At 40.9% G+C, this 13,324-nt stretch overlaps 1 protein-coding gene across 1 annotated transcript in view; it reads left to right on the top strand.

Moving 5' to 3' along the window:
* LOC116839330 (scavenger receptor cysteine-rich domain-containing protein DMBT1-like) overlaps positions 1–13,324 on the top strand; it is a 29,678-nt gene that overhangs the window by 6,488 nt on the left and 9,866 nt on the right. The window contains exons 2-6 of the mRNA XM_075072679.1: positions 4,370–4,450; positions 5,571–5,588; positions 6,112–6,420; positions 6,540–6,629; positions 6,943–6,972. Coding sequence (XP_074928780.1) covers positions 4,370–4,450; positions 5,571–5,588; positions 6,112–6,420; positions 6,540–6,629; positions 6,943–6,972 — 528 coding nt within the window. The remainder of the gene's footprint in view (positions 1–4,369; positions 4,451–5,570; positions 5,589–6,111; positions 6,421–6,539; positions 6,630–6,942; positions 6,973–13,324) is intronic.

Below are 13,324 nucleotides of genomic sequence, written 5' to 3'. Positions count from 1 at the left end.
CTTACATCAACCTCCTCCCCACCCCCAGTGTAGACCAGGCCTAATTCATAGTACTAGCAACATTCTATTGTTATTTTACTATAATGTTTACCATAGAATGATTCAATATTCATCACTTAAACTGAATGTAGCTTCTTTTTCAAATGACCTAGCTACCACCAGTAGTTTAGCTGGATCAAGCTGAAGTATGCCAGGGTGACAGGCCCATTATAAACAAAATAGGCCTGATTCTGATCTCACTTACTGACTTTAGATCAATAAAACCAATTGATTTCAATGGAACCTTGTTTCTCACTTTTGTGAGATTAGACTCAGGCCTTGCGCAGAGACTGATTATGTAGTTTAAAGCTAGGATCAAGAAGAGGCCAAGGGTCAAGAATATGTTTGGCCAATGTGTTCAAAGTCTTTAGAAATTATTTTTTTCTAGTCTTTGACATCAAGAAAAACTATACTAGACTTAACATTATAGCTGTTTGAGTTATTTCTAAATATGTTTGAGAGAGAAATGGCCGAATTGATAGTGGTATTGTCCCATGGTCAGTTGATTTTTCCAAGAAAAACTCATACTCAGTGAAAAGAAAATCACCTTGTGTTCAATGGTTTATTTTGAATTAATGTCCTTCATGGATCTGAAAGAATTAGCACCACCTTGTGGACACATATGTTTTAAAAATTATTATTTATCTGTATAGTGGCGTCAAACGTATTGTAAGAGCTTACAATATTAGCTAATACAAGTTGCAACATGTTGGTTTAACAAGCAATGAGGGAGGAAAGGCAAAACTAAGTGGCTTCATAGGCTAGCTATGTGCACAGTTAGGTTACAAATCCAGACTTTTGATTGTAAGCTATAAATCATTACAAAATATGAACGATATTGATGATCTCTCCTTATGACCAGCATAGCTCTTTTCATCTATCCAGCCTTCTCTCTCCCTAGTCTTCTTCCTTTCTGCCAAGTTGTTGTTTGCTTTTTTACAGAGTGCTAGAAATGCCAAACCTTTTTATAGCTGTTGCCACCACTGTTACTATTGTGATGTCAGGAGACAGGAAATCTTGTTCTACAAGATTGACTGAATGGGACTTGAAGGTAATTGAAGGAGTTGATTATTTAGGTTTGTTGATTCCTTAGGTCAGATGAGTCATGGGCTTAATTAATCCATGTCCTTTATTTTACTTCAGTAGGAATGGTAACCACAGCAGCACACACAGAATCTAGTAAAAAGAACAGGAGTACTCGTGTCACCTTAGAAACTAACAAATTTATTTCAGCATAAGCTGTAGCCCACAAAAGCTTATGCTGAAATTAATTTGTTAGTCTCTTAGGTGCCACAAATTTATTTCAGCATAAGCTTTTGTGGGCTACAGCTTATGCTGAAATAAATTTGTTAGTCTATAAGGTGACACAAGTACTCCTGTTCTTTTTGCGGATACAGACTAACACGGCTGCTACTCTGAAACAGAATCTAGTAAGTCCCATCTCACCCTTATTTCAGTAATATTCTTCTTTACTTATTGGAGTCTATATTCTGGAGGCCAAAACCTATATAGATCACACAGAGTACCATAGTTTATGATCCTTTTTATTGGCTTCACTGGGACTATAGTTCCATTTTCTAAAGGGCATCTCTTTGCCTTGAACAAACTCTTGAATCCCATCATTTTAACTAAAAGCAGCAGAGAATCCTGTGGCACCTTATAGACTAACAGATGTTTTGGAGCATGAGCTTTCATGGGTGAATACCCACTTCATCAGATGCACCATTTCCCTAATGGCGGCAAAAGGACCCCGGGCATGGGAGGCAGCAGGTGGGACCTGATTTATGGGCAGACAGCTCGAGCCTCATGGAGCACTGAGCAAGCCCTGGTCAGCAGGGGAACAGGCAGCCTGAGCCCTAGCAGTCAGCATGGGGCTGGCAGCCTGAGCCCCATGGAACATGGGGCTGGGCAGTTGGGGCCGGCAGCCCAAGCCCTGGCAGTCAGTGGGGACCGGCAACCCAAGCTCAGTGGAACACTGAGCAGGCAGCCTGAGCCCTGGTTAATGGGGTCCAGTAGCACAAGCCCCATGGAGTGCAGATCTGGCAGCCCAGACTCCAGCGCGGGGTCAGCAGCCTGAGCCCCTTGGTGGGCAGGGCACAGGGGCAGCTCCAGGCACCAGCACACCAAGCACGTGCCTGGGGTGGCAAGCCACGGGGGGTGCTCTTCCGGTCGCCGTGAGGGCAGCAGGCAGGTTGCCTTCGGCGGCATGCCTGTGGAGGGTCCGCTGCTCCCGTGGCTTCAGTGGACCTCCCGCAGGCATGCCACCGAATCCGCGGGACTGGGGACCTCCCGCAGGCAAATCGCCAAAGGCAGCTGCCTGCTGTGCTTGGGGCGGCAAAATACCTAGAGCCGCCCCTGGCAGGGCAGCAGCTGGGACCCTTGTGCGCAGGTGGCAGCTCAGACCCCTGTCCTTAGCAGACTGGTGAAGTTGGGTGGCATAAGGAGCAGAGTAAGCAGGGGCCATGCTGTACGTGGGAGTGGTCCAGGCTAATTTGTCCCTCGCGGGGCACCTCCCTAGGGATGGCCCTTGTGGCAGAAATAAAGATGTTTGCACGCCAAACTAGCCGGAACCACATTGTAGCCAGTGTAGCAGTGTTAAGATGCCTCAGTAATTGTCATTCTCTCTGGAGTGCTGTTTTGCTTCAGTGAGATGGGAGCAAATCTTCATTTTCTAGTTTGTTGGTTGTTAGCATTCTCTCTGTGTTATTTTTATTACAACTTTTGTACACAAGTTCAATGGGTAAATGGCTGAAAAAGGGAAGTGTAAAGACACAAGAATGAGCTAGTGTTTCCTCAAGTCCACACTGTGGAAAATCTAAGTTTAAAGACCATGATGGTCCTGGAAAGTCACTTACAAAGAAAAGAGAAGAAAAAATGATGATGATATAAAATATGGCTTTACATGCATTGGTGATCAAGAACATCCAAAACCACTGTGTCTGATTTGTGGTGATGGTCTAGCACAGTGTTTCCCAAACTTGGGACGCCACTTGGTAGGGAAAGCCCCTAGTGGGCTGGGCCGGGCCGATGTGTTTACCTGCCATGTCCGCAAGTCTGGCCGATCCTGGCTTCCACTGGCCACTGGAAGTGGCAGGGGCTGAGAGATGTACTGGCTGCTGCTTCCAGCAGCTCCCATTGGCCTGGAGCAGTGAACTGCGGCCACTGGGAGCCACAATTGGCCAGACCTGCGGCCACGGCCACTAAACAAACTGGCCCGGCCCGCCAGGGGCTTTCCCTACACAAGTGGCATCCCAAGTTTGGGAAACACTGGTCTAGCAAACAGCGGCCTCAAACCTTCTCTACTTTGATGCCATTTAGAAACTAGGCATCCTGCACAGCTCGACAAGCCTGTTGATTTTTTTCAAGTGAAAGTTAGCTGAGAAGAAAAGTAACATTACCAATTTTATATCCAAAGCAATACTGATAATGAAAATGCACTTGAAGCATCATACTGTGTGAACTACCGAGTAGCAAAAGCATCAGAAACCCATACCATAGCAGAGAGTTTGATTTGGTCCATATATAAAAAAGGTAGTTCATTGCATGCTCGGAGAAAAGGTTGCAAAAAGGATTGATATGTACTTTGTCCAATAGTATATTGTCACGAAGAATTAATGACATGTCAAATAATGTAGAGACTACAATTATACATAGAGTGAAAAATAGTCCATATTATGCTGTACAGTTGGATGAATTAACTGATGTAGCTAATCTAGCTATTTTGCTACTGTTTGTATGTTATGTAAATGAAGGTATGGTTGAAGAAGACTTGTTGTTTTGCTGACTATTGGAAGAATGATTATAACATGATGAAATGAAAAAATACTTGCACGGTGTTGACTCAACGCTCTCTCTGACTGAAGGGATGTCTCTGGCACAGTGGATCCTGGGGTCTCTCTTTGGATCTATTAAAATGTCAATTTAAAATAATGTTTAGGCCACATACCAATTTATATCAACTGAGGATAACTCCACTCAAGCTAAAGGATCTACACCAATTTACAGCAGCAAAGCACTGGCCCTGTGTGTTTCCTTGGCTTTTTGGGGCATTCAGCAAATTACCCAATTGTAAATAAAAAGAATAAATACTGAATAAAAACAAAAATGTACAAAAATTCCCAAACTATATTCCCATGTCATTTTGTGCTAAAGGAAAGAAGAAAACATTTTTTGCATCAATACTCATAAAAACAAAAGGTTTCTAAGAAAGTAATTCAAAATATCGCAGTAGTAATACAAACATTTGTGCATATTAAGCAATAAAATAATCAATTCTTGTGTCCTTATTAAAAAATTCTCTATTTTTGTCTTTGTCTTGTTTTCTCAAAAGAGAGCACTATACTCACTTCTGAAACTACTACAACCACACCTGAGACCACTACAACTACGACGCCAGAGCCAACCACCACTTGTAAGCCCATTTTATCTTTGTTTTACTAATATTGTATCTATTTTATATTGTACCCACCTACTGAAAATATAGAATAGAATTTTACAGTTTAATGACCATATTCACTTAAATGAAATCACTAACACGAATACTGGATGATGGAGCTAGGCTTTCTCAGTGGTGGCAGATGTGACAGAACAAGGAGCAATGTTTTCAAGTTGCAGTGAGGGAGATCTTGGCTGGGTATTAGGAAAAATTATTTCCCTCACTAGGAGGATGGTGAAGCACTGGAATGGGTTACCTGGGGAGGTGGTGGAATCTCCATCTTTAGAGGTTTTTAATGCCCAGCTTGAAAAAGCTCTGGCTGGGATGATTGAATCGGGATTGGTCCTGCTTTGAGCAGGGGGTTGGACTAGATGACCTCCTGAGGTCTCTTCCAACCCTGATATTCTATGATTCTCTGACTGCAGAAGACTAAGCATATGAATAATAACTGTGAGTAACATGAGCTTTGGAAGACTGTATCATAGGAGAAAAAACTGATCAGCGTTTTTTAGGAACGCAGCGAATGAAGAAGGCAGTGGATGTAATATATCTGGACTCAGATGTAAAACATTGGTCACTATATCAGAAACATTCCTTGGACACTTTAGTTAGTATTGGCTTGGACCAAAGTATTGTCACCTGGATTACAATAGAAAGATGAGTGCTTAAAGAAGCACCGTGATGTGGAGCCATGTATCAACTTTAGTTGTAGTGACCAGAGAATTTTCACAGGGACTGATGCCAGAGAAGGGTTTCGGAGGGGGCTGGGAATATCTACGGAAGTCTGATATGCTACTGTAACCCTGGAGGCAGCAGCTCTTCATGGGAGAAAATGTAATCACAGAACAGCCAGCCCTTCTGACACCTTGCCATAAACCTCCCTTTCTGTAGGGGTACAGGGAGCACCATGAGCAGAATTTTGGGACACACACAGTGTGGACCCCATATGAAGTTCTTAGTGCCAGACAATATTGTGTGTTGGAAAAATTTATGCTTTTTGGACAAGTTACTGCAGTTATACTGGAAAAAAGAAAAAGCTTTCTAGAAGCCTAAGTATTTTGTACTAATATAATTTGTGTTATGTGCTTTTTTTCAGTTCAAATAATGAGTGATGGTGAGTCTGTCTATAGACGGTATTGTTTACATTTGTACTGATTTTAATTTACAATGTTGTACATTTAGCTAACAAATTTCTGTGTTGTGGCTTGGAAAATGACAATACTCTGTGAATTTAATTATGATTGTAGTGAAATTGAAATTGAAGCCCTGGAAATGTGAAGTGAGTTTCATGCTTGGGAGAGAGAGTTCAGAGTATTGGAGCCCAAAGTCTCCTATTCATTCACAGAAAACACACAGCACAAGCCATGGCTATGCGGGGTGACCTTCCTCATTTGGTGAGACTTCTCGTGTGAGGCAAATTGACCACTGAGTCGTTGGCCTCTCTGCTGAGACAAGCATGTCAACTTTGATAGGGCTATGGCCAGCCAGGAGCTAAAGGAGAATGACTAGCTTCTCAATACATGGCATTGCTTTGCCAATATGGTACAAATTTTAATTGATAACTGAGAAGTATTAAAACATCTCCATGTGAAAATGGACAAATAGTCTAGCAATTAATTGATTTGTGTCTTTCACAGATCTGGTGCTAGGACTTGCAAATGGTCCAAACCACTGTGCAGGTCGTGTTGAAATCCTTCACTTTGGAGGCTGGGTAAAAGTTTGTGGTGATTTGTGGGACATGAATGATGCACGAGTTGTGTGCAGGCAACTGGGCTGTGGCGAGCCTGTTGCTGCTCTGAGAAATAGCTATTTTGGTGAAGGCTGGGCAAGTCCTTGGATGGCTAATGTGAGCTGCACTGGTTCTGAAGACTTTTTGTGGTTTTGCTCTTATGAACACCCACGCTATTCATGTGGTGTTTATGGAGATGCTAGCGTTATATGTGCAGGTATGTTTCGTCTTTTATTGAATATCTGTAGCTTTGATACTCAGCAAATCAGCTTTGTGTTTGTAAAATAGACTAAGGATTGTATTTTAATATGTTTTACTTTACACTTTTTCTTTCAGTATATGTCACATTCTTAGCTAAAATATACTTTAAGTATGTAAACCATAATTTAAAGGAAAGTTCATTAGGTGTTGATGTAGATTATAGTGGTGAGTGATATCATGAACCATCTAGGGTGTATGTAGGTCAGGAGTTTTATCAGCTGGGTTAGTATGGTCCCAGTCCAACATACCTTAAGGTCAAGGGATATTACTCCATTAACTTTAGTGGGATTTAGTTTCAGTCACAGGAAGCAGAATTTTATTACCTAATGATTATCCTAATGATAAATATAATTACTTTTTTGTAAACATAGTGTTTCATGCTTCTGCTCTGTTGATTTGAAACATGACATCCTCAATGAAAGACCAATCCAATAGGAATGTCCCATGTCTAAAGTGTCTGATATTTCTGCATCAACAGGTTCTGGACTAACAGCGCCTCCAGAAACAGGTAACTCAAGATTTATACTTTTCCTTGTAAATTACGGACTTGATCCTGCTAGATGCTGAGCAATCTGGCTCTAATTCAGCAAAGCACTTAAGCACAGGTTTAAATGCATGCCCATAAGTAGTGCCATTGCAGCTGGTGAGACTACTTGTTCTTAAATGTTTTGCTGGACCAAAGCCAGACTGCTCAGTACCTGGCAGAATAGATTCTGTATGTTGAACTGCACATCTCGGTAATCTGTACTTCAGTGTTTAAATGCACTTATATAATACTGCTATACAAGAAGCTGTGCTGTTACTAATAAGAATTTAAACAAAGGAGCTGTTAGATTTAACACTGTAATAAGTACTGTAACAAGTACTCCTCAGGTAATACAGGAAAAAGCTGTTGTACCCAAAACTATAGTTATGGGCATGGGAATTCACAAGAACTACACATCTAGATAAGCCCCTGTTTAGTTGATACTACATAACAAAAAGGAAAGAGTTTCTTCAGTAGATTCTGTGGCACCACTTTGAATATACTGATCTCTGTAATAATGTTTAGTCCAGTTCCTCATCCCATTTGAATTGGTGTCACTGATCCAAGTCAATGTATCTACACCATTGTACACTATCAGGGGATCTGGCTCTGCGAGATTCCTTGACCATTTGGGACATTCATCAAATTACCCAGTATTAAATAGGTGAACAATTTAGAGGACACCTTTAAACTATAATAATTGTTCAAAAAAAAGGAAACAAACAAATACAAATTCCTTGACTATATACTAGGGCTGATTAATTAATCAGTTAACTCACGCAATTAACTCAAAAAAATTAATCACAATTTAAAAAATGAATGGTGATTAATCACAGTTTTAATTTCACTGTTATATTTCAATTGTTATTCTATTGTGTATTAAATATTTTTGGATGTTTTTCTACATTTTCAAATATATTGACTTCAGTTACAACACAGAATACAAAGTGTACAATGCTCACTTTATATTCTTACTTTTGATGATCATTTTTACAGTGAAAATATTTGTAAACAAAAGAAATAGTACTTTTCAATCCACCTCATCCAAGTACTGTAGTACAATCTCTTTATCGTGAAATTGCAATTTACAAATGTAGATTTTTTTTTTGTTACATAACGGCACCCAAAGACAAAATGGTGTAAAACTTTAGAGCCTACAAGTCCACTCAGTCCGAATTCTTTTTCAGCCAATCACTAAGACAAACAAGTTTGTTTACATTTATGGGAGGTTATGTTGCACACTTCTTATTTACAATGTCATCTGAAAGTGAGAATAGGCATTTGCATGGCACTTTTGTAGCCAGCACTGCAAGGTACTTATATGCCAGATATGCTAAATATTCGTATGCCCCTTCATGCTTCGTCCACCATTCCAGAGGACTTGCTTCCATGCTGATTATGCTCATTAAAAAATTAATGAGTTAATTAAATTTGTGACACGATTCTCCCCCAAGGAGTTCAGTGCCTCCTGCTCTGTTTTACCCCCATTCTGCCATATATTTCATGTTATAGCAGTCTCGGATGATGACCCAGCATGTTGTTCATTTTAAGAATATTTTCACTGCAGATTTCACAAAACGCAGGAAGGTACCAATGTGAGATTTCTAAGGATAGATACAGTACTCGACCCAAGGTTTAAGAATCTGAAGTGCCTTCCAAAATCTGAGAGGGACAAGGTGTGGAGATGCTTTCAGAAGTCTTAAAAAAGCAACACTCCAATGCAGAATCTACAGAACCTGAACCACCAAAAATGAAAATCAATCTTATCTGCTGGTGGCATCTGACTCAGATGATGAAAATGAGTGTTCATTGGTCTGTACTGTTTTGAACAGTTATCAAGCAGAACCTGTCATCAGCATGGATGCATATCCTCTGAATGGTTGTTGAAGCATGAAGGGACATATGAATCTTTAGCGCATCTGGCACATAAATATCGTGCGACGCCGGCTACAACAGTGCCATGCGAACATCTGTTCTTACTTTCAGGTGACATTGTAAATAACAAGCAGGCAGCGTTAACTCCTGCAAATGTAAATAAACTTGTTTGTCTGAGCGATTGGCTGAACAAGAAATAGCACTGAGTGGTCTTGAAGGCTTTAAAGTTGTACAGGAATTTAGAGCATGTTTAGATGTTCCTCTGCTCTTGCAAATCATTGGGTATTTCTATTGCAAATTAATGTTCATCCCCTCGATAGCAAAATAGCAGGATCCGTTGTCATTATCATAAATGTCTTCTCTAATTCTTCCTTTGTCTCATTGCAGCAAGCACTCTGTTTCCTCCCGTGGGAACGACACCAAGTGGTAAGCGCTGTCTCGCCCTTGATTTACCAAGATTTATTATTTTACTGTGGCATTCAACGTCATACTGATCCAGATGTGTGACTTTATCTGGACATGTAATCCACAAAAGTGGTCCAATGCAGTGCTACATGTGGTCAGATTGACCCCGGTTGTCACAGTGTTACCAAGAAGGAAAGAATTAACTAATGTGCTGATAATAATTTCCTTGAATCTATTTTAGGGTTGGGATTGAGACTGGTCAATTCATTTAGCAGATGTGAAGGTCGTGTTGAAGTCTATTACGCAGGATCCTGGGGGACAGTGTGTGATGATTCTTGGGATCTCAATGACGCAAATGTTGTGTGCCGGCAGCTTGGATGTGGATATGGTGTTGCAGCAAAGACCAATGCCTATTATGGTCAAGGCTCAGGAAAAATTGAACCACTCCTATAAGAAGACCACAGACGTTAGAGAAAATGCAGCCATCCTATATGAGGACAGTCCACAGTACGAACTGTTTCCGATCCTCTGCATTCCACATCGATCATGACACCACGTAACAATTTCGCTAGTGACCCTATGACCATAATAGGTGCATTGTCATTCTAGCTGCAACACCATACTCACATCCAGCTGGCCGGCACAACAAGCATTGCAGTCCATTGAGATCCCAAGACATCACACACACTGTCCCAGCAGGATCCTTGCGTATTAGACTTCAACACGACGACTTCCACATCTGCTAAATGAATTGACACCAAGTCGTCAATTCCTCAACCCTAAAACTAGATTCAAGGAAATTCTAGCATCACCCCCGCACCCCCATCTAGTTAATCCTCCTTCTTGGTAACGACATGTGACAACCGGGGTCCATCTGACACTGTAGCACTCGCATGGACCACTTTTTATGGATGTCTATCAATGTCCGATCAGGTCACACATCTGGTGGTCAGTTGTGATCGAGTCTTCCACAGTAACTACTTTTTGCTCCAAGAGGGCGGCGCACTACCTACTGGGCGTGGTTCTCACTGGAGTGCCTGCTGCAGTAGAAACACAGGAACATTATAGGAACCCACAATCCGCAGCGGCTCAGTCAATGATACTGCTTCTAAGGAATTTTTTAAAGCACACTTGTGTGCTTACTGAGCAGAATTATTATTCTACTGCTTCTTTCATTCATTTCTATTAATTAAAAAAAATCTCTTTTTTCTCACTGCATGTGTTCTCTTTGCTCACCCACAGTATATTAACCCCTATTTTTCTCTTGTCTCCTTCCTTATCATATACCGATACTTCCTTTCAAAATAAGTTAAGGACTAATTTAACAGTCAGGAAAGTCCTTAATGTCTCCAGTGGAACGCTAACTTAGTTCTCTTGGACCAGAAGAGGCTTAGTAGCGCTGAACTCTAAATGTGAGGTCTTGTTCAATGCTACTAGGGAGGAAGTCATGAGCGAAGTCTCAGTGACGTTGGATTGACTGGAAATATATTTATCTTCTCCACATCTCAGTGTTCGGTAGGGGGAAACAATTTTGCTCGAGTAGGGTGTTGTAATGGACCTGTTACAGATTCAAACAAAAATGTACTGAGAAACATTATAAGCCAGTATCGCGAACTTTTTGAAATTTTGCCACTTCATATTACTATTGCAACCTGTCTTTTTCATTCATCTCATGATGGCAATTCCACTATAAATATCAAGGCTTAGAGTTTCCAAAACATTTCCTGATCACAGGAAGGTGTTGCCAAGCAAACAGAGCCATCTGACTGGTCATTTTCCTGGTTGATGAGGAGCCTATATCAAGATTCTAAACTTACCATTAATGGCTCAGATTTGCATATTACAAGAGGACTTCAGAGTTATTTCATATTTCTATTTTCCAGACATAAAAATGATACATTTATAGAAATAGAATCTACACTCAGTAGATTATAAGCTTTGTAATGATACCTTACCAAGAGACCTTTTGTATGAAGCTTATTCCAGTTACTTCTATTCAGCACTCATTAGAATATTTCATAAAACACATCATTCTGGGAGTGCAATGTCACACTACCCAAATGGTCAGGGAACCTCAAAGAGACAGATCCTCTGCTCGTGTAAATGAGGGGTAGATAGCATCGACTATGCATCAGTACGACACGCCAATTCAAATTGGGTGAATGATCTTGGACTAAAAACATTGAGTTACAAGGAGCATATATATGGCAAAGTGGTGCCTCAGAATCTACTGGAAGAATCTTTCCCTTTCTTTATTATTTAAATATCTACTAAACAAGCTTACCTAGAAGTGTAGTTCTTGGGGACAGTGTGTGATGATCTTGGATCTCAATGACCCAAATGAATCCATACAGAGAGAAAGATCTTAGTGAAGCCAGAATAAGCTAGACTTACGAGTTGTTGTTGTACCAGGCCACGATGGAGTGTATCCTGGTGTTCCTGCAGGAAGATAAGAGAGGCACAACTAGAGCCCTAGGCGCAATTTCACAGGAATGGCAAAATGCACATGCCTTCGCAAATCCCCACATCAAATCATCAAGGCAAGGAAGCTCTTTCAGTGACACAGTTGGAAGAATTTTTTTGCAAGACGCCTGCAAACTCTCTGTATTACCTGAACAACATGACACCAAGCATTCCCCAAAACTAACCACAGTTATGAGAGAGATCACACCTTGAGAGATGACAAGTCCCCATAGACTGTTTCTGGGGAATCGACTTATTTAGATGCTTGGCAGAAAGGCTAGCAGGCAATCTAAACATGACGATCTTGTCTCTACTAGGAAGGAATGATGGAACAGAGGCAAGAGAGAGTTGGATGGATTGAAGAAAACTGTATTTACTCTCACACCTCAGTGTCCGGGGTATAATATGCAAGAGTAGGGGGCTGTGCGAATGACCTGTACAGTTCAGCAATATACTCTAGAAAATACATTTATTGCCTGTACCTCATTTTGAAAACTTTGCCCTTTGTATTACTATTCAACTTGTCCTTCATCTCCTTCAGTTAGGTGGGGCAAGTCTTCTAATAAACCTATAGGCCAGATTCAAAACATTTCTAGCACAGAACCCTATCATAGAGAAACATTTTAATGAAAGCAGAATAGCTAGCACTTAGAGTTGTTGTGTACCAAGGCCATGATGGAGTAGAATTCACTGTGGTCCGCAGAAGATAAAAGAGCACAACTCTGAAGCCCATGAGTGAATTTTCACAGATGACAAAATGCACGCTCTTCTGTTAAAAAATTCCAAATCCCCCCAAACCAAGTCATGGCGAGGCCACCAAGAGCTATCTTCTAGTGAAACAGCTGAAGCAAATTTTTTTTAACCTGTGCCAAAACGGGTCTTCCTAGTCTTGTTTTGCAAGCAGCTGAAGTCTTTAGCTGAAACGTCCCAAAATACATCAGTCACTGGGACAAATGGATTTGAGCCTTAATGTTGAAGTTAGTTGGCAAAGTAAATAACAACCAGCTAAAATTCTCTATACTTATCTCTTGGAGAACTGTTAAAGACAACCTCACATAATTTGGTACTGACCACGCTCTGCCTATCAACATAATCTCAGTGGGATTTCCCAATATGTGCATTTCAGCATATTACATTTTATGTATATGGATAACATATAAGTGATGAGAATTACCTGTTGGTTGGAAGATGTTTGTATATCCTACCAGCTCGTTAGGGGAAATATGAGAAGTTATAGCTTTCAGCTTAGTTAGTGTCTGGAGCTTGAAATTGCCTAAGGAATGGGGGAAAAAAAAGAGACTCTGGTATTACTGGGAATGTACAGTCGCTGGAGCATTCTGGAACTCATTTGTTAACCATTGCAAGACACCTGCACACTCTTGGTATTTACCTGAACAGAATGACTAATGGACACCCAATCTTCAGAATGACCACACACGTTCTGAGAAGAGCCACATACCCTCGCAACAATGAGAACAGAATTCCACTTCCCAAAGAGCTTGGATGTTCCCATCTCTCGTCTCACCATGTCAATTCACCGTCCGAGTACATCCACTACACAACAGGCACTCAACACCCAGACTCCTTTAAC

This window comes from Chelonoidis abingdonii, chromosome 15 (genome assembly GCF_003597395.2).
Source record: "Chelonoidis abingdonii isolate Lonesome George chromosome 15, CheloAbing_2.0, whole genome shotgun sequence".
NCBI classification, from domain to species: Eukaryota; Metazoa; Chordata; order Testudines; family Testudinidae; genus Chelonoidis; species Chelonoidis abingdonii.
Note: the sequence above shows the minus strand (reverse complement) of the source record. Positions and strands in the feature narration are given on the sequence as shown.